The sequence below is a fragment of the Manacus candei genome, unplaced genomic scaffold (assembly GCF_025592945.1).
Source record: "Manacus candei isolate 608988 ecotype Guabito, Panama unplaced genomic scaffold, ASM2559294v1 h1tg000052l, whole genome shotgun sequence".
NCBI lineage: Eukaryota > Metazoa > Chordata > Aves > Passeriformes > Pipridae > Manacus > Manacus candei.
Genome location: NW_026138100.1, coordinates 4,733,593 through 4,759,446, shown reverse-complemented (window position 1 = coordinate 4,759,446; position 25,854 = coordinate 4,733,593). Strand labels below are relative to the sequence as shown.

General features: G+C 38.0%; 1 protein-coding gene across 2 annotated transcripts in view; it reads left to right on the top strand.

The window, feature by feature from the left end:
* Positions 1 to 19,923, top strand: part of CCDC170 (coiled-coil domain containing 170) — a 36,825-nt gene extending 16,902 nt beyond the window's left edge. The window contains exons 7-12 of one of the 2 annotated variants that reach the window (XM_051801656.1): positions 6,071 to 6,388; positions 8,304 to 8,504; positions 10,266 to 10,439; positions 11,610 to 11,852; positions 12,354 to 12,590; positions 16,704 to 19,923. In XM_051801656.1, coding sequence (XP_051657616.1) covers positions 6,071 to 6,388; positions 8,304 to 8,504; positions 10,266 to 10,439; positions 11,610 to 11,852; positions 12,354 to 12,590; positions 16,704 to 16,901 — 1,371 coding nt within the window. In that variant the 3' untranslated portion in view covers positions 16,902 to 19,923. Of the gene's footprint in view, positions 1 to 6,070; positions 6,389 to 8,303; positions 8,505 to 10,265; positions 10,440 to 11,609; positions 11,853 to 12,353; positions 12,591 to 13,861; positions 14,728 to 16,703 lie in introns of those variants that run through there. The other variant, XM_051801655.1, reaches the window with a different exon arrangement.
* The last annotated feature ends 5,931 nt before the right edge of the window (positions 19,924 to 25,854 follow it).

Sequence of the window (25,854 nt, the reverse complement as noted above, 5' to 3'; positions counted from 1 at the left end):
CAAACATGTAAATAAACAAATGTGCATAGAGTTAATGAGTACATCTGAGGCACAAGCATGCAACATGAAAAAATGCTCTTTTAAATAACATTTATATGATACTGCAAGTTTTCTGAGATTTCTTTTACTCAGTTTCTTCAAAAATTCTAATGAGAAATTGAAAGGAATTGATAAGACACTATTCTTTCTCTTAAGGAATGGAAGGTAAAGTGTCTTGGCTTCCAGACACCCTAGATTATCTTTTCACTGCATTATAAATTTGTATTTCATAACTGTTGGCTCATACCCCAAAAGTTCTAGGCAGTAGGATGGCTCTTGCAGAAAAGCACTGTTTTACTCTTAGGGAGCCATAGAGGAAATCTCTGCAGCAGGAAAGATGCTCAAATGAGAAATGTAAGTTAAGTTGTAAGTCAGGTATTCACCAAATTCACCTAGCTATGATTTGGAAAGGAAATGTACATGATTTAAAGATTTAATTGCTCCAGGAGAACTTGCCATTAAGAGTTTGTACATCTCAAATGATGGACAAACAAAGAATATTTCTGTAGCAGTTTTCCTCATTGCTTTGTACTTTGAGTGGTAACTGTGGAAAGGAAGCAGCCCATAATGAAAATTTCCCACGGGTGGAACAGTGTGGTTAAAGCTGATGGCCAGAACTTAAGAAAATAAGGGATGAAATTTAGACTGCCAGATATGTAGCTGAGTTGTGTGCAATTGAGTTTGAAGAAATTTTAAGCATAAAGGCAACCTTGTGCAAGTGAGTTTTCAAATGTAATACAGCATTTTCCCCACCCCCAGCATTCTTTTTTTTTTTCTGAACAAAAGACTGCCACCGTACACTTTAAAGGATATAGTGTTCTGATTTGGTTGTAAGCAAAATACTTAGGAGATGAGAAATAGCTGGCAGTATACTCTGGAGAAGAAAGAATTTGTTGTGGGGAAGATAAATGTTAAGTACCACAAGGGTCATAAATTTTACTTACTGCTGAAAATAGTTCTTACCAAGCTGTGTTAAATTTTCTAAGACTCAGTGGAACTGAGGGAAAACCTGCACAAAAACTTAAACAGGTCCTTTTTGAGAACATTTTGTTCTCATACTTCATTTCAAACACAGGTGTGTGAGGAAGAACAGAGTGTAGTTTACTTACTAAGTAAACCAGAATCAGGAGATGTTTTAAACCAAGATTAGGGCTTCCTTTGTGACTTGTTTTGCAAGTTTGCTCTGACTGCCAAAGCATTTACTAAGTTGAGCTAGTTTTACAAAAAATATTTTCCTATCATTATTGTGCATATGCCAAATACATAATTTATTTAACTAATTTTACAGAAATGTCTTTCTAAATTATTAGCATTGCCTTTCAAATGAAGTGTTTGCCATCAGGGCTTATCTGGAGGCTGAAGATTCCTCCAGTGCTTTTTCAGTTTAGCTACTTACGTTAGCAGACACTGAGTAAATCTGTTTGTGTCTGAAGGTTTTGTGTTCACAAAAGCATAGTAAGAAATTCAGTATTGAAAAGGTAAGTAAAAAAACCAAAAAATACTTAAATCCTCACATGTAAAGTGTGATGTATGGGATCCCCTGTTGTGTGGATGAGTGTCTTAGTAGGTTACAGGGAGGGCACCAGCAGCATAAACTCAGTTGGACCTTATCATATACTTTGCTGCACAGTTTAAGCACATGAACAGAGTTGCACATGCTGTAAAATGTTCCCCTGTAAAGGCGAAAAGCAGAAATCCATACTGTTCCTGTGCCAGAAGACTCATGCTCAGCTGTGTGTTTCTGGGCTGTTTTCTGAACTTAATTAATGGAATTGCCTGTAGCTGAGTTTACCCAGCAGAGGTTGAATACAAGTACGCCTGTGTATGCCCGAAGCTCTCAGGACCAGACATTTTGGCCATCTTCAGTGAGACGGCAGCCCATTTCTGCCAGTTTTCTCTTAAAATGTTTTCTAAGCATGTAGAGACCATCACACTGGTCTGTCAGTCATCTCTAGCAAGAGTCAGACACTGCATTGTTCCCTGCCACCTCTCTGAATAATTGCCAGTTTTAATTGCCAGGTAGTTTTCCACTCCTGCTCCTTATGATTTCTGTGAACTCCTTCTCTTGACCAGGTGCTTTTCTTTATGTCCTGGAAGGAGATAAGCTGTCTATATTCCAAAATTCTTAATGAAGAAAATGAAATCCAGTTGGTTATGTTTTAAGGTTAATAGATTCAAAATGTTCTTGACATGTTTGATACATATGGGTTGCAGTTATTTGGGTTTAATTCAAGGAACATTAGCAAGTGAACAATAATTTTATCTGTTCCCCTCTGTCTCACTGTATGACAATAGCAAGCAGCAAAGAATAAAAACCAATACAGTCTTGAAACTGTATATAAGTAAAATATGTAAGTAAAAAAAATGAAGTCAAGAAGCTATTTTTGTTGTAATGTATTACTGTTCTTTTAGAATTCCGAACTTCTCACATTTCTGACAGACTATTGCAAGAGTTTGCTCCTAGAAATCTGTAAATATTGTGCATACCATTATTGTGGCTGTGCTGGATATCACATTTGCATTTGATGAAAAATGACTTTTAAATACTCCCTAGATTTCAAGAATGAGAATACCTGTTCTTTCTTTCTGTGTGTCCAGACAGTGGTTATTGATTATGCTAATCATAAATACAGAATTATAACACTATTTGAGAGTGTCTGTAGGTCCTTGAAAATGTCTTATTAGTTCTAACAAAGTTTCTTTCTAATATTTAATAAACTCCTCTGTGGTATTTATCTAAGGTATAGAAAAGGATGCATATATTCTTCCAGATTATAATTTGCCCTTCATACAGCATTGCCATTGATGAACTACAAAAATTAGTGGATTATCTTGTTTTATTTCACATCTTTGCTGATGATACAACCTGGAAATACTTGTGATTTCACTCTGAAGTCCTTTTTTAAACGTGTTTTGTAAAGATGTGTGCCATGCAAAATCTTTAAAGAACATACTTGAAATATAATCAAGCAATTTTAATGAATACAAATATTCTGGTGCAAAAATTAACCAAGAAAATACTCTTCAGTGTTCAATATTGTCTTGTATTGTTATGTTAGTGAATAAAATTTACCTAAGTAGTTTCTAATCAATGTGTATTTATTAAAATAAATTGACTGTATAAAAGCAGTTAATTAAAATATAAAAATATTATTTAAGGAAATTGATTAAACTTGAGAAACATAGCTACCTAAAATAGCCATTTTAAATATACCCAAATACTTAGATTGCAGGAGAGACAAGCACATGATTTTAGGTTTTTCTTGTCCCAACAGACAAATAAAAGAATGAGTTTCTCAGAACCTGGATTTTTTTTTTTCTTTTTTGTTTATACGATGTCATTAAGAAAATACATATTTGAGACAGGTTTCAGCAGGCATCACAGATATTTTCAGGTTGAATCATCAGAGAAGATTGAGAGCAAGCTAGTTTACAATCCTTATGGTATAACTGTGGTAACGAGATGCAGGTGGTGTAAGAATTCATCTAGAAAATACCTGCATTCTCTTTTGTGCCTTCTTATTACTGTTAATGTAATGTGGGTTCTTTATATGTATGTGTAGTTGACTTACTGTATTGAAACCCTGATGCTGATTGAGGTGCTGGTATTTATAGAATCATAGAATTATTTAGGTTGGAAAAGACCTTTAAGATTATTGAGTCCAACTGTTAACCCAGCACTGCCAAGTTCACCATTAACCATGTCCCTCAGTGCCACATCCACAGGTCTTTCAAATACCTCCAGGGATGGGGACTCCACCTCTTCCCCGGGCAGCCTGTTCCAGTGCTTGAAAACCCTTTTAGTAAAGAAATTTTTCCTAATATCCAATCTAAACCTCCCCGATGCACTATGGGGCTGCCATTTCCTCTTGTCCTATCGCTTGTTAGTTGGAAGAAGAGGCCAAACCCCATCTGGCTACAACCTCTTTAGGCAGTTGTAGGGAGCGATAAGGTCTCCCTTGAGCTTCCTTTTCTCCAGGCTAAGCAACCCCAGCTCCCTCAGATGCTCCTCACAAGACTTGTGCTCCAGACCCTTCACCAGCTCCATTGCCCTTCTCTGGACATGCTCCAGCACCTCAATGTCTTTCTTGCAGTGAGGGGCCCAGAACTGGACACAGGATTCGAAGTGTGGCCTCACCAGTGCTGAGTACAGGGGGAGAATCACTTCTGTAGTCTTGCTGGCCACACTATTTCTGATACAGGCCAGAATGCCACTGGCCACCTGGGCACCTGCAGGCTCATGTTCAGTGAGCACACCCAGGTCCTTTTCTGCTGGGCAGCTTTCCAGCCAGTGTTTGGTGGCTTGCACTTCCTTATTTTATACCTTGATCTTTTGATTTGACTGTGTTTGTTTTCAGATGTTCACAATTTAAACAAGATTGTAATTAGATAAGATCCTTGGTACTGGCAAACTAATTTAGCACTGCCTTTCTGGAAGGAAAAATACACACTGCTGAAAACTGTAATTGAAATAAATTACTCTTTATTCTTTGCTATAATTACCATAATGTAATTCTGGGCACAGGTGGGAATTTCCTATTAATAGGACTTGTTTAGAATAAAAAAGAGAAAATGGCAAGGAATCATGCCAACATGTTTCTAAAACAGTTCTATAATTACTTTAGTATTTAGTACAATTACTATAGTAACAAATAATGTCCTAAATGACAGGCTTTGGTTTTGTTTGTGTTTTTGCATGTTTCCCATATTGAAGCTATTAAAAATTTAATTATTTTTAGAATCGTATGTTTATATTTTCTAAGGGTGCTCTGCAAACTCCTCTTTTGTCCATCCTCCCTGCTGATCTATGTAAATGCTCCCAGATCTGCTCCTTGATTGGCACATATTCTATTGATACAAATGACTACAGCAAGCACACATAGACCCTGAGAGACCCTTGAGTACTCACCATATTCATTACTGCTCCAGAAACAGTTCTTTAATTCCAGTGTACACAATCTTAACTCATATCAGTCCACTTAATGAGCCTCTACTAACCACTGAGACTTCCAGAGGAATTCAATCACTCTCTGTAAATATGCTGTCCTCTGTCATAATTTTGTGTCTTGGGTGAAGTAATATTCTTTCCCATTTGTTCTTTTCAATCAGATAATGCCTTGAGAAGTGAAGACTTAGTCTTTGTTGTACTTTTAGTTGGTTTCACTGCAAATATTTTTCTTGTATATGAATATGTAGGCACTCTTAATATTGGTATTGTGGGGAAAGAGATTCACAAAGTGACTGAAAGAGATTACTTTCTCTTTATGTTTAGATGGTTATTTTTCTTTAATTTTTCTCTCGTTTGTTTTGGTATCCTGGGTCAGAATACACAATTCTGTCTGTCTGCTTTGCCCTGTTAGGTCAGTGTTTTATATATAACTGATATAGATATGTATGTACTGGCTATATTTCATTGTTTCCCAACCAAGCCTTTGCTTGGTCCTTCACTTCCCATTTCTGTGTATAGATAATCTCAGGAATTTTTGTCACATTAAGTAAGCTGATCTCAGAGATCACCTCTTATCACTATTTTCAGACAGATTGTGTCTATTGTTTTGGTCAACTCTGAATTGCTCAGGCATCTGGAGTTGATCACCACTGCAGGTCCCTTCCAACTGAAATATGCTATCCTATCCTATCCTTTCCTATCTGAGTTGTAGTACTTTGGCTTTATTAGTGTTACATCTTGTTCACTGTTTTTCAGGTCATATTATCTGAATGGAAAAATAAGATATCAATAGTTTTACAATTAAAAAATGGTTTTTTTAAAGCTGCAAATTTTATGCATGTATTCCTTCCTGCAGGCCACTGCCAGAGGTTAATCTATAGAGTGATTACTGCAGACTTTGGCCTTTTATCAGTTTCAATAGCACTTCTCCTATGAAACCCTGATGTTGAATCCATATGAGCATTATGGGTCCTAGTTTCTCTATCTGCAGTACCTGCATCTGAGTTATTCCTTCATATGTGTATGGTGAGGAGGGGTTATAACTGATTTAAAAAATCCTGTTTAATTTTTCACGCATTATAGGATCTTGACAGCGCTACAATAGAGAGACAGAGTTTAGAGATGGAGATCAGAAACCTCCAAGATAAACTGACTGTTAACCAGAAAGCCTTAGACACCTCAAAGAGGGAACTGCACAGTCTGAAGAAATCTTCTGCCGAGTTAGATGGAAGCTTGAAGAGCAGCAGAGCAGAAGCCAGGACTGCTTGGAGCTCTTTAGAGGCTTTTAAAGAACAAATTGCTACCCTGCTCAGCAGTGGATCTGCAATAGTTGAACCGTCCGAGAAGGCCATTTTGGAGAGAATTCGAGAAATAAATTGTAAAGAGGAGAGTAAACAAATAGTAAGTCAGCAACTACTGCACTTGCCCAATGTGCATATTTATTCTCTTTGGATCCTGTTTCATTTTTTTCATCTGGCAGAGTTTTGGTTCCTTCTGCTTAGGTTTTGAAATTACAGAAACCTTTAATTTTGTTGTCAGTTGATTTGAGGTAATAGGTGAAAAGCATCTTTTTTTTTATTAAGTAGGAAGAGTTCAGAAATTAAATTATTAATAGATGCTGTTAGGAAGAAAAGAGTTGGAATGGTCTCTCCGTTAAAATATTGAAATTTGGTTTCAGTGCTGGCAGACATCAAAAGTGGCTATGTGGTTGTGAACAAGCATGGAGGCATGGATTTGCTGCTACAGTAGTGACTTCTTTCTCAAAGCAGATAAAATTGATGAGTTGTCCCAGGCAACTTTTTTCCCTATAATCCTCAAAACCTGCATCTAAAAATAAAGAAGTATTTTTACACTTACAGTTAAACATTGTTCACCATACAAGGAAGGCAGCTGGCTCTGGCTTGAGGTGTTTTGGCTGGTAGTGTTTGCAAAGCTGTGTTTGAATGTACAGGTAGAGAAGGGACAACTCAGGAGGAAGTCAGAATGCAGTCTGACCAATATCAGTATCCTGACACTGCACTGAGGTTTCTCACTTGCTTGCTTACATGGGCATTTATTAATTTTGTCAGTGAGGACTATTATCACACATTAAATCAAAAGGTATTTTGTAGCTGGGCTACACCCAGGGCCACTCTGTGGGGGCTCTGGGTTCTCTAACAGCAGCACATCTCTGGGGGAACAAGTTACTGAAACTGTTTTTTTCCTGCTGAGTGATTTTTGATGCAAAAAGCATAAAATATGTGTGTGGGTTCTTCCAGTTTTATTATTGTTTAGTTTTTTCTACTGCTGTATGAGCAGCACTAATTTCTCAGTGTTTTTTTGGCAGGTTGGGTGCAAACTGTTGTTTATATTTATTTGCAGTTTGAATTGGAAACCTTTCAGTGCCAACAAAATTAATGGGAGCTTTGTGTGCCTATTGTTCACTTTATTAGCAGGAACCAACCAGATGCTTAAAATGAAGAGGCTGCTTGGAGATGAGTGTCTGAACACTGAGTTACAAATGCAATATAATTAATTGTGTAACCAAATAATTTATATGACAGTTAGAGGGAAGCAAACAACTTTTGGGATAGAACTGCCTTTCAGTATTTAGCAACAGTGTAACCAGATGCTTTCAAGCATCTAATTTATAAGTAGTTTACAACTTAAAGTCCATTACATTATATGTAGGTGTTGTAAACAGTATACAGCTAGAAATGTTTTCAAGATTGTTAGTCTAGTTGCTTGTTATGAGATTTTATCCTTTTATCCTTGAGCTCTGGCTAGAAAACAGAAATTATTATTACTATATTTTTGTTTTAGCAAAATCTTTTAGTTAAACACTCTTTTACAGTTAACAATTGGGAAACACTCCTGAGGCTTAGTTATCCATATCTACATTCTCCCCTATGTGCTGCATGTATTTTCTAAATCACTTATCTGTTTTTTCTACTCAGCTACTTAGTAGACTAGTGATTTTATGGGCTCATTTTAAAGAATGATAGCTCACTACCAGGTATTGCTGCTGTGCTCACATCTTTGGAAATGTTGTGTCTAATTAGTTTTTATTGTTTTTTTTAATAGCTGTCCCTTTTAGTCATTTGACTCATACATGGTTTCTGCTGTTCAGTTTTGGATGTTTCACATGTCACCGCTTCTGCCATTTTCTCTTGGTAGTTGCAACAGATTTTTCTCTTTTTGTCTTTGTAAATGCATATATTTTAAAGATAAGTATTTTACCATATTTTTAGTAATTTGATGGTGCATCTTTCATATCTTTCTAGCATTTCCACACCCACCTAACTCCATATATTTTGTTCTTTTGCTTGCTACCTAGATGGTATCTCAACTTGAAACCCAAATCGCTAAATTGACTGAAGCTTTGGAAAATCAGACCAGATTGTACCACAAAGCTCTGGAGAGGAGCAGGAAAGCTGAAAAATGTTCTGAGAGTTTCCAGGATCAATTGAAACACTTGGAAGAAGAATTACTTACTATAGATCTGATGCAGGATGGTTTGAAGCTTGAGAAACAAAAAGTAGTTACACATGTTATTTAATTTTGGATAATAGTCACTAAGGACAGATACAGCTGATTGTATTGCATTGGTCGTCTGAAGCATTACTCACAACACTCCAAATAATGCAAATTAGCAAAATCAGACATCACGTAGAGGGTAGTAATATCTTTTCTTTGACCAACAATTGCAGTTGGAAAAAGCTAAGCTGTTGAGTTCCAAGTCCGTTATTGTGGAAAAAAACTACCCCAAAAGCAGCTTAAAAGAAGTCTCTGTAAATACATCAGAGGTCTTTGTATGATTCTCTGGTTTCAAAGCATTCTCTGATCTTTGTGTCTTTCTGTAGTATATCATCCAGTCTGCAATCTCTCTTGCAGTCTTTGTTTCTTTTATGTTCTTGGACAATCATGGCTACCAGGATTTTTTTATTAATTGGATGAATGAACACACTGTTAACCTATAACACATTCACATACTAAAAGTTTGAAAAATGGTGTAGTACCCAGAAAGCCAAACCAGCCATTCCAATGCAGCTAAGAAAGACAAAGTTATAGCATGTTGCTAGACGAAGGTCAGTGATTAGAAAGTTGGATTTGCAAAGAACCAACAGTTTGGTGCTATTTGTTTTGCCTTAGGCTATAATACAGTAACTTCTATGAATGAAACTGCCACCACACTGGGAGAAAACCAGACAAAGGATCTGTTTCTTCCTCTCTACATCCTCTGTTAAGAGCATTTGACCCTAGATTCTAAAATTTGCCTCTAGATTGTGCTGCAATAAAGAGATTCTTGTTATGATTTTTTCCTGTTATTGCACAACTTCAGTGTTTTCTTCTGCTGCTGATGTTTTTAATTTTTTGAACCAGAAGCATCACAAAACAAAAGGATATTCTTGCTAATGAACAAGTAATGAAACTGGTTTGTTGGTGGGTTTTTCGTTGTTTGGTTGGTTCTTTGCAAAGATTATGGTCTGCAAAAGAAGTAAGAGAAAACAAAGGGAAACATAGTTCTTAGTCAGAAGGAGAGCTTTAGATTTTGCAAGAGAGGCTAATTGAGAGCAGGGAACTAATGCAATTTTTAAAAAGCTAGCAGAGCAGAACGAAGGAAAAAACAGATTGAATAATATTTCATATCTGTGTGTGTTCATCACCAGATGGAGATGCAATTAAAATAATCATAAAAGCAATTTTTATACCAGCAGCTGTTATTTCTGAACCTTGCTCTTCCAAACCTTGCTCTTTCTAAACCTTGCTCTTCCAAAGAACGGCTAAAGACAGACCATGTTAATATTCCTATGTCTTCTCAGACTACATTGGATGGCATCATTGGTATCATTTATATCTGTTTTAAAAGTCACAGTACTGGGCACTTGCAGCACTTGCAGTTATTAGTTAGGATGTAACTGTCCTTTCTAACTTCTCCCTGCCCATGCCTATCCATGTAAAGCAACAGCGCTCCAGACAGGAACTGGAGTCAGAAGCAGAGACATACCTAGTGCTGCAGAGAAGCAAAAATGAATCTTGTCTTACTAAGAAGATAAATACAGTAGGTCTAGGGATTTTTGAACAGAATAAATGTGGGCTAAATAAGTACATATGGAGAATTTGCAATTGTGTCAGGAGTGTGTACTGGTAAACATAGCCTTTATTATTTCTTGTGCATCATGTACTTTGCTATATATCGTTGAATGCCGGTGTAGGGGGGATAGCTTTTAAATTGTACTTCAAGACATTTAATGAGGTTTTATTATTCTGTCACCCACTTTTCCACACCTTATCTTAGTATCTGAAATTTCTGGAGCAACTGAACGAGAAGATGAAGCTGGATAGTCTAGCAGCAGAGTTTGGATTTGAAATGAATATGGATGCGATTCTAGCCCGGGTAGAGCAGTTAGTGAAACTGGAAGGTGATGCAGTGGTTGAAAACAAGACTGTGGCACACAGCCTCAGAAGGAAGGTATGCAAAAACGACATACCTTTACTATTTGTTTCAAAGATAAACATTACTATGGCTATATTTCTGTAGTGATTTGCTAGAAGCAACAGATTGTAAATGTACAACGTATTTCAAAGATGTCCATTTCATAAAAAGAAGATAGCAAACGTTTGCAAACTGTGCAAACAGACTGCATATTAAAACAACTAAACCCACCAGTGGGTTGAACACATGATATGTGTTTGTGTCTACTTTTTAATAGACATTTATAACATTCTTCTGTAAACAACTAGCATCAATATTTAAATCTGAAAGGATCTGCTGGGGAGAGGGCTATATAATACAAACTTCTCTAGAAACTAGCAGGGTGTTGGTTGTACTTCACCAAGAATTTCAATGTTTTCAACAAAAACTGTTCCTTCATTCAATATTTCCTTCAGGAACAAATCCAAATCTGTTCAAATTTGGTTAAACATCCCTCCATCATCATGTTATAACACAGTGAAATCTTTAGAGTTTAGGCTTATCAGACTGGTGAGGAGCTGAGAATTGGAGTCTGTTTAAGGTTTAAAACAGTACTGTATTTCTTCTTTTTTTTTTAATGAAGCAACTGCGTCTCTAGCAGGAAGTATATGTATATCAATACTCCTCAGATGTTCCAGAGTAAAGCCTGGCAGCTCAGTTCAGATAAACTGAAAACAAGTAGCTCCTTCAGCAGCAAAATTAAAAAACTAAGCTGCTGGACCTGGCATTGGAGCAGTGGATGAAAGATTCCTTATTTCTGTATGTTGCTTCTCCTTCTGGAACACCTTAAACTACCACCACTGAAACCACTGTCTCCTTAATGAATCTCTCTTGCATCTTGCATTTGACTGGTGTCTTATACTTCAGGCAATCTCAGATGTTATGAGTGATGCACAAGTATTTATGTTCAAATAGGATGAAGTCTCTGTGTAAAATCATTCTAAAAGGCAGTGCACAAATTCAGGGATGGAGAAGCACAATGAATTGGTAATATAAGGAGTATCAAGTTAGTGTATATATACTGATACTTCTTTACACAGTTTTCAAGAGAGGAAAAGGAGTTCAGGCTATATGTGCAACACAGGGATTAAATTTGCAAAACAATCTGTGTAGTACCACTGTCATTCACATATATTTTTTCAAATATCCTTGTGTTTGGAAAACAAGTTGAAGACTCAGAAGGAAAAACTTGAAAGCAAAGAGCTTCACGTGAACCTTCTGCGGCAGAAAGTAACCCAGCTGGAAGAAGAGAAGCAAATCAGGACTGCCTTAGCTGTGGAAAGGGATGAGGCCAATCTTGCTGTCAGAAATTTACATAAGATGATAGAGAGGTTACAGAAGCAGCTTGATGTGGCAAGGGAAACGAATACTGATCTCAAAGCCAAGCTGTCTGAAACCAATGAACTTAAGGTGAGTTAAAAGGTTACGTTTGCGCTTCTTGCCATTTTTCTATTCCAGTTGTATACAGCTGGAGTTCATTTATAAATGTGTTCATAGAGAACTGCTCAAATCTATCTAGGTGGCAAAAGCAAATATAATATTAAAATGTCTTGGTATATTTTGCAATTTTTATTGATATGCTAAGAAGTGTCTGTAAAGCACAATGTAAATTTTCAGAGTAGTGTAAGAAAATATGATATATGCATCCTTTTCTTTCCTGTTGATGTGGCTGTAATCTTCTCTTTTCCCATACATTACATGCAGAAGATCTATTCGTATAGATATGGGGGGAAAATGGCTTTTTTTCTTGCATACAACAGGCAAGATGCTAAATTTTAATTGTTCCTGTCTACATGTGATTTCATCAAGAACCCATAAGAACCCACACTAAAGTGCTTACTCGTGATTGCTTATTTGTTCACATTAGATGAAAAAGTATGAAAAATTTAACGCTTATTTATCTTATTGCAGATCAAAACTTTGGAGCAGAACAGAACAATAGAAGAACTCAATAAGTCTCAAGGCAAATTGGAAAGAATGAAAGAAAAAGCTGAGAAACAACTTAGATCTGTCAAATCAGAACTTCTTTTAAGGGAACGTAAAGCTATTGAAGATAAAGAAAAAAATCAAAATACATTAGAAGCAGTTACCAGTGAAATGAAGGTGCTTAAAACAACCCTTGCAGAACTAGCAAAAAGAGAGAGACAGGTAGGTGTATAGGTATTTGATAAGTGCTAGCGGTCCCTTAGAATATAAGAATGTGGTATATGTGGAGCAGCTATCCAGCTGTGCTTAAAATTGTTCTGAACATCATTAAACAAGGAAATTTTAGCTCACTCTTGTGAGTCAGAGTGACAGTTGTGATTCTGAGAGGCAAAGTTTTGCAATAGAATAATAAATACAGGCAATAAATACTTTGTTCATCACAAAATATTATATAACCTTTTAAAGAGCTAATAAAATGCTTTAAAATCACGGGATCTCTTTTAACATAAGTCTTTTTCCAGATATCTTAGGCATAAAACTTACCAACTTCTCATCCATTTCCTCTCATTTCTCATTCATGTCTCTTGGACTTTCTCCTTGCCAATTGTGTGAGACTCAGCAAGGCTAAGGGATAGGATGAAAGGAAGCAGCTTCAGGTTGTGCTGGGAAGGTTTAGATTGGATATTAGGAAAAATTTATTGCCTGAAAGGGTAGTCAGGCATTGGAATAAGTTGCCCAGGGAAGTGGTTGAGTCACCAATCCTGGAGGTATTTAAAAGATGTGTAGGCATGGTTTAGTGATGGACTTGGCAATGTAGCTTAAGTGTTGGACTTGATAATCTTAAAAGTCTTTTCCAACCTAAATGATTCTATGGTTCTGCATTACTGTGTATAGGCCATAAACTTAAAGGATGTTGAAAAATACAAGAAAAAACCCCAACCGCACAACCCCCCCAACTTAATATTGAATGTAACTATTTTGGATCAATTTATGATATATAACTTTGTTGTTTAGGTCAGAAAAAGTTCTGTGGTAATTTACCTTGGGGAGGGTGTAAGTAGTTTGTGGCAAATGTATTAGTAAATGTGTTCCATTCTAATTTCAAAAAATTGTGAACCATGTATGTTATTGCCCTGCATATTATGTTTTGTAGCAATGTTATAGATGGCATAATTGTTGAAAGCTAATGAGATGCTTCTTCAAAGTAAAAAATTTATAATTTTAAATTTTTTGTTTCAACTACTTAGAATATTAGGTTTTCCAGCTAAAAATTTTATGCCATATGTCAGCCTTAACAGTGACTCTGGATGAAATTTAAGAATGTTATTTAAAAAAATTAGTCTCGAAAAATATTTTTTTATTCACATGGAGAGAAGACCAACAACCTAGGCATCTTTTTTTCTTGGAAATCTTTTTACTTCCCCAAAACCCTGCCTTGCAGTATCTTGGGTTAATGCTCTAAATTGCATTAATTTCATGATTTTTTATTTCAGATAATTTTACTCACTGAATGGAAGGTGCAAAGAAAATTTAGCAGGAGTGCTCATTGCTGTAGCATAACTTTGGGTTTGGGTCTTGAGTGATGTTTATCTTTTCTTATTTCTCTCGTTTATTTCAAATTGTGATTATCTTAGGAATTTTACTGAAGAAAACCTTAAATAGAGAGGTGGTTCTTCTGTTAGATTCTAGTATTTCAGCACAGCTGCTGTGTTTTTAATACCTTTGTTGCAGCCAAGAGCAATGCTTCTCTCTGTCAGTTTATGTAGAATATTTCTTTGTCATCAACCCTTTTTCTGCCTTTTCAATGAACTACAACTTTATCTGCACTGTACTTTATATGCCACAATATAATAAAAAAGTCTTTCTGTCTAAAAATTCACATAAATGAATGGCTTACATGCTTTCTTTAAGGGCTCTCTGTGCTTTCCACTTTAGGTTATTTGCTGATGAAAGTCATTGAATTCTTGATGTGTTTACTGTCCATTCAATATAGGTATGACCTGCTTTTCCCATCAGAAATAAAGGGTGAGGTGATTGTGTAAATGTTTTACTTTGTATCTATTCCCTTTGGCCAAATCCTGCCAGATCAATAATCAGTGTCAGTGCATCAAATTTGATTTGATTATTACATTAGTTACATGGTTGTAATACAATTTGGTTTACTCACAGTTGCTGTAATTAAGTTGAACAGCTTGCAGCAGCAAAGATATGAGAGCAAGAAATTTAGTGCAAAGTGCAGACCCTAATGTACTCATGAAAGATCAGTTGGGTTTGCTGTATAGGTTCTTTCAGGAGTGTACTTAGTCCAAAGGCTGGATCAAACAAATTCCAGCTTTGCTGACTGCTCACCTGTCTGTGATCCAGATGTTTAAAAATATCTTTAGCTTCTGTTATATGGTACTTGCTTAGCACACTGCCAGAGCCCAGCATCAGTGATCTCCAGAATTGGTTTTGAAGATAATATCTGGGAACTTAAGGGGTTTTTGGTGTTAACATTGTTCCAACATTTCATTGAAGACATTGCACTGTCTTGGTAATACAGACAGCTGGGACTGAATTCTCAAACTGTAAAATCATAGAATGGTCTGTGTTGGAGGGGACCTTAAAGATCATCTAAGTCCCCCACCATGGGCAGTGACACTTTCCACTAGATCAGGTTCCTCAAAGCCCCATCCAACCTGGCCTGGAACACTCCTAGGGATGGGGATGCACAACTTCTCTAGTCAACCTGTTCCAGTACCTCACTACCCTCTGAGTAAAGAATTTCTTCCAAACATTCCAATCTAAATCTTCCTGTTTTAGTTTAAAACCATTTCCCCTTTTCCTATCCTACATGCTTGTGTAAATAGTCACTCTCACTCTTTTTTTATAAGTCCCCTTTAAGTACTGGAAGGCTGCAATGAGGTCTCGCTGGAGCCTTCTCTTCTCCAGGCTGACCAACCCCAACTCTTCCAGCCTGACTTCATAGCGGAGGTGCTTCAGCCCTCTGATCATCTTTGTGGCCCTCCTCTGGACTCACTCTAACAGGTCCATGCCTGTCTTGTGCTGAGGACTCCAGACACCAGTCCTAGACTGTTGTGGTTTCCTTTTTGTGTTTCTGAACTGATGGCAGCTCCTCAGGGTTTGTACTGGGATGAACCAAACTGTCTTTGGTAAAGTCTTGGAACTGAGACCTTGTTTTCACGAAAGGCTTCAAAAACCTTTCCTCACAGGTGTTGTATAACTGCTTTAGAATTCTGCACAGTACTATTGGGGTTGGACACATATTTCAAGAGTGTGTCTATCTCCTCCTTAACGTGGAGTGAGGAGGATGCCACACCAGAGCATGAGTCCAGTTTCTTGATGATTTTGATGATTCTATGACATTTTCAGTCACTTTCATGTTTAGGAATGGGGATCTTGGCATTCAAATAGATAGCAAGACAAGAATATTTCCTCAAATAGGAACATTTCTCTGTTTTGTGTGCTGATGATAAGGGGTATTAAGGCATTTATGATTTTGACTGTGTAATGCATTGTCCATTGAAGAGGCATCGCAGTTTGACTTGTAATCATCCATATTAAGAGCTGAGAAGAGCAAATCAGCATTAATGTTCAACTGACCTTAAGTTTTTAATCTAGTTACTGGTGGGGTCACTAGTGATGACAATTAGTTGTGGATGTCTGTCCATTTGGAACTGCAGAAAGTTGGTGTCTTGAATTACTTTGTCAAATTCCTATGATATATTTTCAGCAGCTATGCAGAGAAGAAAAACAAGCATTTCCCAAGCTGCATCTTGAATTTGGGCTGTATCTTGATTCAAATCAAAGTTAGACCAAGGAATGTGCCAAACTTCCACCTTTCTTCTAACTTCTTCCTTTCTGCTGTGGTTTCCACAAGAAAGTGCAGGATGGAGAGAAGCAGTGGCAAACAGTGGCCAAGGACCAGGATCTTAGCCTGTCCTCTGGGTTGTGCCCATCAGAGTTTGCAGCCGTCTGTATAGCTTCTGGTCATCTGAGTCAAGTACAGCTCCTCTGCCTGTGTTTTCCTCAGTTTTTGCAGTTGAGTTAGCAGGGAAGATATGCCTGTGAAAGATACTAAAAACACTTGAAACTGTGCTTTTTGTTTGAGATACTTAACATCTTGGCTGTTTATGTGTTTTGTGACTTGACGTATGCCCCTAAGTGGCTTTTTGCAGCCACCTCTGCTCTTTGTATTGAGCAACAGCAGAAATGCCTATATTTTGCACCAAAAATACAAATACTTGTGTTTGCATGTATGCAAATATGTATGTGTGTTCCCAGACATCTCCTCTGCTTGCTATTTGATTTATTCCTTTCTGTTTACTCTTGCAGCTGGCAGATTTCCGAGAGGTGGTCTCGCGGATGCTGGGCCTCAACATTGCCAGCCTGGCTCTTCCCGACTATGAAATCATTACATGTCTTGATGAGCTGATTCACTCTTATCAGCACCACTGCTTCCCCTGTGTCTGCCTCAAAGACGTGGCAAGGGCACCAGAGGAGCAGCAAAGAAATGTACAGCTTCTTCACTGAAAGGAGACAGAACAAAGTAAAATTTTCTTTTTGCTTAAGGCCTTACTTGCTACACATCCACAGAAAAGAGAAACTTATTTCTATTCCCTACTCTACAGACACCGACTAGGGCTGATTTTTAGAATTTCAATAGGGAGACTGAACCAAATAGATAGAGTAAAGCCAGGAGCCTAGAGATGGCAAAGAGAAAATCTCTGGGCAGCACAATGCTTCAGTTATGAAAATGATAGGCCCTTCAGTTATGATCAACGATACCCTCCCGTTTCATTGCAGAGGCACTGAAGTCATGAGCCACCCAAGGTCAATTCACAGTTTTGGGAAGCACTTGAGAAGTTAGTGAATGTCCACTTTAGTCTCATTCCTTCTGATTTGCCTCTGGGTGTCAAGGATAAAATAAAGCAGGGGTTGTCCTGCTGCTGTTTCTCTTGACAAATGGGACCTCTCTATGTTTTTACACATAAAGATTTTAGCTTCAAGATAGTTATCTGGAAGTTAGAGGATTATCTCAATTTTTGAACACGGGATTTTTTTTTTCTTACTTCTGTTGTTTTCCTTTGTCTGCGCTTGTGCCAAAACAAGAAGTTTTGCAGCAAAGGCTTTTTCACAGGCTCTTGTCACGTGCCTGATATAGATATATTTGGTAAAATTGAATGGTGATCTTGGTCATGATGCCTTGAAAATTTTTCTTCTAGCTGCTGTATTCCTTGGGCAATTAATCCACAGGCCAAATAAATGGTGATTGTTCTGAGTTAAGGAAATTTTATAATTGTAAAATGCTTGTCCATTACAGAAAATACGTGAATTACTAAAGTCTTTATTTTCAGAGAAGCAATGGTGAGGTGTACAGAACTACCTCTTAATCATAAAAACTGCTTTCTATCACCTTTTCTGAGTGTTATTAAACTTTATGATTTTTTAAAAGAAGTATGAACAGTAAATCTGTTTTCATAGCACACTCAACTTCATTCTGTGTTTTTAGTTTTTTCTTCCCATTATATGTTTTGTATGGATGTGTAGAACAATAAAGAAGACTAATCTATTTATGTCTGACCATTTGTGGGCTTTCTACAGTATCTCAGCAAATGATAACCCACTCAGTAAAACTGAACACACTATTTTAGGAAAAATTACACTTTTTCAAATAGGAGTGGTAATTTTGGTATCTGGCTACAGACTCAAAGCATGCTTTTATTTCACTTGCCTCTGAAGAATCATTTCTCAATGACTTGTTTGTAAAATAAATCAATCATTTGGGGAGATAAACTAAATAATATTTTCTTGTGCTCCTGTGGCTACCTGGGTTAAAAACAATTTCATTTCTTGTTTTATCATGTAACGTGGTTTTGGAGGGAATGGCTTCAAACTGAAAGAGAGTAGGTTTAGATTAGATGATAGGAAGAGATTCTTTTCTATGAGGGTGATGAAGCACTGGAACAAGTTGCTCAGAGAAGCTGTGAATGTCTCATCCCTGGAAGAGCTGAAGGCCAAGCTGGATGGGGCTTTGAGGAACCTGGTCTAGTGGAAGGTGTCCCTGCCCATGGCAGAGGAGTTGGAAATAGATGATCCTTAAGGTCCCTCCCAACACAAACTGTTCTATGATTCTGTGATTCTTTTTTTTAAGGTAAAGTTTAATAAATGGAACAAAGGAAAAAGCTAACATTAAATTATATAGACTTAAACTTGGCACAACAAATTGCAAGTAAAGTATCTGAGCCTGTTCAGATGCCCAACCACCCTCTGGGTGACAAACCTTTTCTTAATATCCAACCTAAACCTCCCTCGAAACAACTTCGTGCCATTCCCATGAGTCCTGTCACAAGAGTGAAGAGATTGGTTCCCTACTCTTCCCTTCACAAGGAAGTTGTAGACTGCAATGAGGTCTCCCCTCACTCTCCTCCAGCCTGAACAGACCAAGTGACCTCAGCTGCCCCTCATATGGTTTCCCCTCAAGGCCCTTCACCATCCTTGTTGCCTTCCTTTAAAGCGACATTCTCTAACAGCTTAATGTCTTTTATACTGTGATGCCCAAAACTGCACACAGAGCTCAAGGTGAGCCTGTGCCACATAAAGTTGGTTGTGATGCTTGATTACAGGCTTGTGTGTTAAGCCAACAGAAAGTAGAATTAAGAGTTTTCTAATGCCTTTTTTTTTTAATTATTATTTATACCGTGGATCTGTATTTTCCAAAGTATTAATGCTCATCATGTTCATAAAGGAATATGACCTATTATCTTACTATTAATATTCCTTGTATTTGTTTTCTTTTTGGAAGAGTACTGACATCTTCCTTCGTTTAGCCAAAGCAAATAAATAAATAAAAAAAAAGTAAAGAAGTAATTTGATGCGAACAAAGTTTAGGTGATTTTTGACCCATGTAATTTAAGTAACCCCTGAACAAAGTTTAAACTGACTTGCAATCTTTTTTTAAGGTTTGTTTCATACAGCATTGAAATTACTCTTTTGGAAAAAAGATGAGAACAGGCTCATGAATGTTTTCAGCATTTGTTTCAAATGTTTCAAGATGCATTGAACGCAAGACAGGTACGATAGAAACATTAAAGTGTGGATTAAGGTTGTGTCAACAGACACCCCTCTTCCACTAGATTATTTTTATTGGGTTTGTTCATATTAATACAAGGTGTAGGATTAAGAGTTTGCTGTCTGTTCATAATGACTTTTATTGTGGTAAAGAATTCTTGATTTATCAACAGAATGTGTTACAGAACAGCGCAGTTACAGGGCTGCATTTTTTTCTCCAATCAACAGCTGAACCAACTCCAATTAAGATAAATTCAGTACTAAGTGTTAAGGCAAAATTCAACAAATTAAAATGTTGCAATCGTAGATATTGAAATGAAACAATTTACATGCCATAAACATTGTAATAATAAAATCACAAAGCAAATAGAAAAGTGAGTGTTACAATGTTATGAGTGTATTAAAATACATGCAACTGAATTTTTGCCTATGCATCATGTTGTTGATAATACATTCTTTGCAATGCAGTAGAACCACGAATGAGAACATTAATGTAGTAGAACCATGATTTCTTGAAGAAGTAAAGCGCAAAAGTATTCAAGCACTTTGCTGAATTAGAATTAGGAAGCATAAAGACATATCACATTAAATTACTCCTTGACTTATGTTGCTGTAGAGTTTATTATTACTATATGAAGAAGTTTGCTTGCTTTTTCACATTTTCTTTCTACGGATGTGTGCATCATCCACATTTTCCTAGGGCCTGCTCAGTTACTGGATTATTTTGCACATTATGATGCTGCAGGAGAGGGTAAATATGGGTGACCCAAGTCATAATAGATTTTAAATTAAACAAAAGGCAGGTGGAGAAATCAGTTATATTTCTAGAGAAAAAGTAATGTATTCTCCCAAATTCTTCATATGAAATAGAAGTATTTCCTAAGACTACAGATGCTGACCATTTCTCTTGACCATCTAAAAGAGAAAGGTGAGGAATGGAGCAAAATGATGTGAAATTCTCTATGAAATTAGAGAAAAGGAATATCTGATACTACTGAAGCACATAAAATTAGTTAACTATCTGGAAAATAAAAAAATGATAGCTTGCCAGAAGAGAATGTTCAAAGGTAATCCTTTTCAAATGGAAGATTTTCAGATTATTTTTCTTTTGTCAAAACAAGTAAGAATCCTCAACGACAATGCTTTTTCTTCTGGAAGAAAAGGAGGATGAGTTTATTAAACTGCACTCATAATTAGTGAGGAATAACTGAGTCAGAAATGAAAAATCTACAAACCACAACAGTTTGTTGAATAAAAGAGGTGACAATTTTAAAGTCAGCTAATGAGCTCTGAGACAAAGAAGAACACTTATTTTCAGAAGGAAATAAATAAAACAGTTGAGGTATTTTTTTTTTAATTTTTTTTTCCTGTCACTACTTACTTTGGATAAGTAGGAGAAACAAGACAAAGAAGATTGCATTGCCAGCAAGTGGGCTCCAAACAGTTAGCTTCAAATTGGTCCCAACTAGAGAAACCAAGTGTTGGATGGCTTTTGGAGAGCAGGAAGTCTCACCAAGCTGGGAACTGAATAGATTTTGGCCTTGTGGCATGTGTACTTTTTACAATTTTTGTTATAAATTTATGTTTTTATAAAGTGCTTGGGGCTTTTTTTTTTTTTTTTGTAATGGAATGTTAATGTGTTGGGGGGAGGACAAGTGCTTGGTTATAAACAAAACATTAAATTTTCTATTAATACTAAAATAGGCCAATGAGTGCAATTTAATCTGAAAAAAAGAACCTTGACCCACAAAATATTTCTGTTACCATGTATTAGTAGTGACAAATGCTCTTTGGGGCGCTGATCCTCTAGTCAGAGGATCAGAGCTTAGTTTCCCCTTCCAAAATCAGGATGCTAGGGGCAATTGTTCCTGCTGGGCAGTGCAGTCAGCCCCTGCCTGTGCCAGGCAGGCAGCCCTGCGGGCAGCAGAGCCCCTTCCCAAGGGCTGCCTGGGTCTGGGTGGCCTGGGCTGGGTGTGCTCACACTTGTGCGTGCTGTCTGTCTCCCCATCGGCTGCCAAGTCCTCTCCTCAGCCGTGACCCTGGGCCAGCTGGGATGCTGTACCGCTCCTCAGGCCACATGCTGGGAACTCTGATTACAAAACAAATACACCATGGTAGCTGTGGGATGCTGGAAGACCTTCCTCAGTGTTGCTGTGGAGGCAGCAACATGCCAGCAGAGCTGACTCAGCCCTTTCCCTGTTGGTCATGTTTTCATGCTGTGAGGAAGAGCACAACCACAGCGGCTCTGCGAGCTGTGGCAGGGCGTTAGAGAGAGCCTTGCAAATGGGGCTGTAAATCTGGGCAGAGCAAAGAGGCACCTCTGGTCTCAACAGTGAGTGTCTGCAGTCTGTAACCTGTGCTTTGGTTGATGGCCAGGTTCTTCTTGGGCTAAAGCTGCATGAAGTAAGAAGCACTAAGACTATTTCACTAAGCATTTCAAAGCATTTCTTCTGTGTATCCTTCATACCACAGTAACAATGTAAAAATATACAGTACAAATTATAAAGTAGCAGTATGAATTGATATGGGCAGCCACTCTGACTGGCTTCTTGACCTTAGAGAATATCAGAGACAGGCATCCCAAAGGACAAGCAGAAATACAGTACTAGCAAACAACTCTCAGACCTTTCTCTGAGGACATTTTCTTTCAAAGTTGCCACATGCTCCATTAGATTTGCTGTCATTCACAATATCTTTCTCACCTTGATCTTTCACAGATCACTTACCTGCAGTAAAATCTGTGTGGGCAGCCCTGTTCTTCATCTGTCAAGGTTTTCAAGTCCATCCTTGCAAGGACTGTGGTGTCAGCCGGTTTGTGCAGGGTTGCTGGAGAAATCCGTCCACACTCTTGCTCTGCTGCAGTATCTTTTAGATTACACTTGAAGAGGTTTCATATCCTTTTTAGGTAATTTTCTGGAGCTGCTGGGGTGAAGGCAGTCAGTACATGCATCTGTGGGTGGAAGAAAGAGCAGAAAGGTTTTGGTCAACCTAAAGGGATCCTTTGAAGTAACAAGCCTGTGTCAGGCATATGGCCACAAGGGGACAGATATATACTGCTTAATTGTGGTAGGGAGGTGGAGCTGCAAGAAAAATAATGTGAGGGTAAAATGATGGCAGCAAACAGACCAGGACAGGTGCAGGTGCAGGTTGTTGTGAAGCAGACTGCAACAGTTTTCATAGCCGAAGTACTATCCCCATCAGTGTAGGTGGAAAGAATTCTGCAGATTATAGAACTTTCCTTAGAGACTACTCCAAACCAAGCTTTGAAGAAAAGTGCTAGACTAGTGCTGAGATTATCACATTAAGATCAATGTCTACTAATTTTGATATTAGACCCAGCCTACGTCACCCAGACCCAGGCAGCCCTTGGTGAGGGGCTCTGCTGTCCGCAGGGCTGCCTGCATGGCAAGGGCAGGGGCTGGCTGCACTGCCCAGTATTAAAGACATTTAGAGTAATACTTCTGTGGTGTCAGTTCAGCATGTGACACCATTATGTAGGCCTGTCTGCCTTTGAGAATACAGATTGAGAATAGTTGAACAGAGGACAGACAACAGTGCTGGGAAGTGTCCAACAGGAGTGGAGAAGTAGTATGGCTCGTATAACATATATAACATGATTCAAGTGGCTAAAAATATGCTTGCAGATATTTTCCCTTTTTTACTATGAGCAACTATTAATCTCAACAGTTCAAGACAGGAGGCCATGGAGAGTGTAGGAATCAAAAAAATAAATATTTGAAAAAGCAACCAGTAAACAGATATGGATTTAGACCAATGACCTAAACAGAAAATAATGCCATGGGTTCAGAGCTGCACAGACTAAACCTCTGGTGATAAATCTTAACTGCAAGGCTTTATAAACTTCTCCTGACTTGTGGGTGAGCTTCAGGATACAAACAAGAGGAGCTAGTTGCCCTTGGAAATCTGCCTGTGATGTAGAGGGAAAAAGAAAGCTGGAACAGGAGGAAAGACTGGTTAAGTGCCTGAGGACTGCTGCCCAGCTGGTTTTCGAATCAAGATAGGTAAGCTTCCTTTCAGTCTCACGAAGCTCTATGAATGACAATATCTGTGCCAGCAAGTGAGAGAGATCCAAAATGCCCCCAGTTAAGATAGCAGTTTTTAACAACAGCTCTTTTACTCTTAAGTAAGTGCACTTTCAAATACTCTTTCAAATAGTTCTTTACAGTGATTTCCTGACCTGAAAGTCAAAGAAGAGGTTGTATTTCTCCAAAAATGTTCCCTCTGTGGTTTTCCTAAGAAACTCTTGACTGGTTTGGGAGTCCAGTTTCTACATGTGTCTGTAGCAGTAGTATCATTGCCCCTAATGGAATGTGATGCTTTGCTTTTATTTACAGAAGGAGTGAAGTCTTCCATGGCAGCTGACAGAATTTATTCATTTGGAAATTCAAGGCAAAATAGTTCAGTCCTTCCTAAGAACAAGACTAATGGAAAACCCATAATTTTCCTGTATCCATAAATAAAAATCTGACGATTTGGAGCAATTCAGGCCAGAGTCAAAGCTTAGTTTCTTTGTAACAACTGTTTCTGGCTTTGCTCTGGGCCAGAGCAAAGGTTGACACATCTCTCTATTCCCAGTGCTCTTTTAGCTAGAAATAAGCAGGAATGGAGGGAGTGGTCCATCTCAAAGTCAAAAGGAAAAGTGACAGACTTGGCAAGTGGCTAGTTATGGCAGGTTTCACAGGGAAGGGAAGAGAAAGGAAGTTTAATGGGTGTGATACGGGAAAGGTGAGCTGTGAAATAAAAAAAGGAAAGGGAGAGGTGTGAGTAGTTGGGTAGGGATTTGGGACTGAGCATTTGGGAGAGCTGAAGCACAGGTAGCAGTGAGGATGAGAGCACTTCAGAACTTCCTGGTCATAGACCAGGATGAAGGACAAGGGGGAAGCCAACAGCAAGAGACTGAGGTTGAGACTGTTAGGTGCAGTAAGGGAAAAACCCAAGAGCGCTATGAGAAATCAGCACTTGCATCTCCAAATGAAGTAGGAAGAGCAGGAGGAAGCAAGGTAACATAGGGTGGAATCAACTACACAAAACTGTTCTGTTGTGCTCTCTAAGGGCCTTCTATCAGTCTTCCATACTGCTGGACTGCTGTTTGGCAACTTCTTTTTGCTTCCTTGTCCATTTCTCATGGAAACTGTCTTGAGTCAAATCTGTATCCACAAACAGAATTGCTCCCAGCATTTCACACCAGAACATGCAGTCTTTGTGAAGTTCTTCCACTGTGTTTACGTACATGCATTCTGCATATGGGAAGGGCTTTAATATCTGGTTTTTGGGTACAGAGAACCCCGAATGACTCTTAAAGATTAGCTGGAGTTATGAAGGTGAATATCCTCCAAAAATCAGGGACAGGAGTTTGACAAACAGATACAACCAAAACTAAACTAACCTTCTGCCTGCTTCTGGGAGACTTCAGCAATATTGTCAAAATGAGGGGAAAAAAAGTATGAAGAAAAAGTTGGTTTGAAAATGGTCTAAATGCAAGGAAGAAAAATAAGTTTTTGAAGTGTAGGAATTCTAAGACAGAAATAATTGTTTCTCTCACTTAACACTTTCCATCATCTTGCTTACTGTAATGGCAAATGCTGTTTCATTTTGAGAAAGTGTGAAATCAGTGGGAAATCCCTCCTATTTCTCACTATCACCATGAGGAATCTTTCACCCACTAATCCTCGGCAGATGACTAAATTACAATTTTACTTTTTGCTACAAGTATGCTGTGGTCTGACTCTCTCCACCAAGGCTTCTGGTCCCTGCCTGCCATCCCAAGGAGCTAAAATACTGGTGCATCTATTTGGAAAACTGCAAAATGCTCAGAAGATGGCCTTTTCAATGAAAAAGAGCAATAATGAAGAAAAGTCACTTTTCCCACTCTTGGAGTTCTTGATCCTTTCAAGTTCCAGTGGTGGGAGAAGGTGGGGAGAAGCAAGAGTGACAATATGTCACTTTGGGCTTGTGGCTCATGTCTCGGGGAGTTTGCCTTGGCTGGATGAAGCACTTCACCAAGGGATCTCCATTCAGTATGTTGTGAAACCCAGAAGACTGGAGGAACTGCATGTTTGGATAGCAGCTGAGAATCCTGTGTCTCCTCCATATGGTAGGGAAATTGATTTTATAGTTTCTAAACGAAACAGGACTTAAAAAGTATGTTCTATGTGTATTCAAAGAAAGATAATTATGATTATACCAGCACAAAGACTTTACTCAACAAAACAGACTAGTAAATGTAGTAAATTAATGCTTCCTACAGAAAGAAAAAATTGCTGGTGATTACTGCAAATCCTTAACAGCATCAGTGGTGTAGTACTCCCAATATACAATTACTGTCTGCACTACTGTCTTGAAAATAAAAATTTAATGAATATCAAGTATTGTTCCATTTTACAAATCCCAGTGC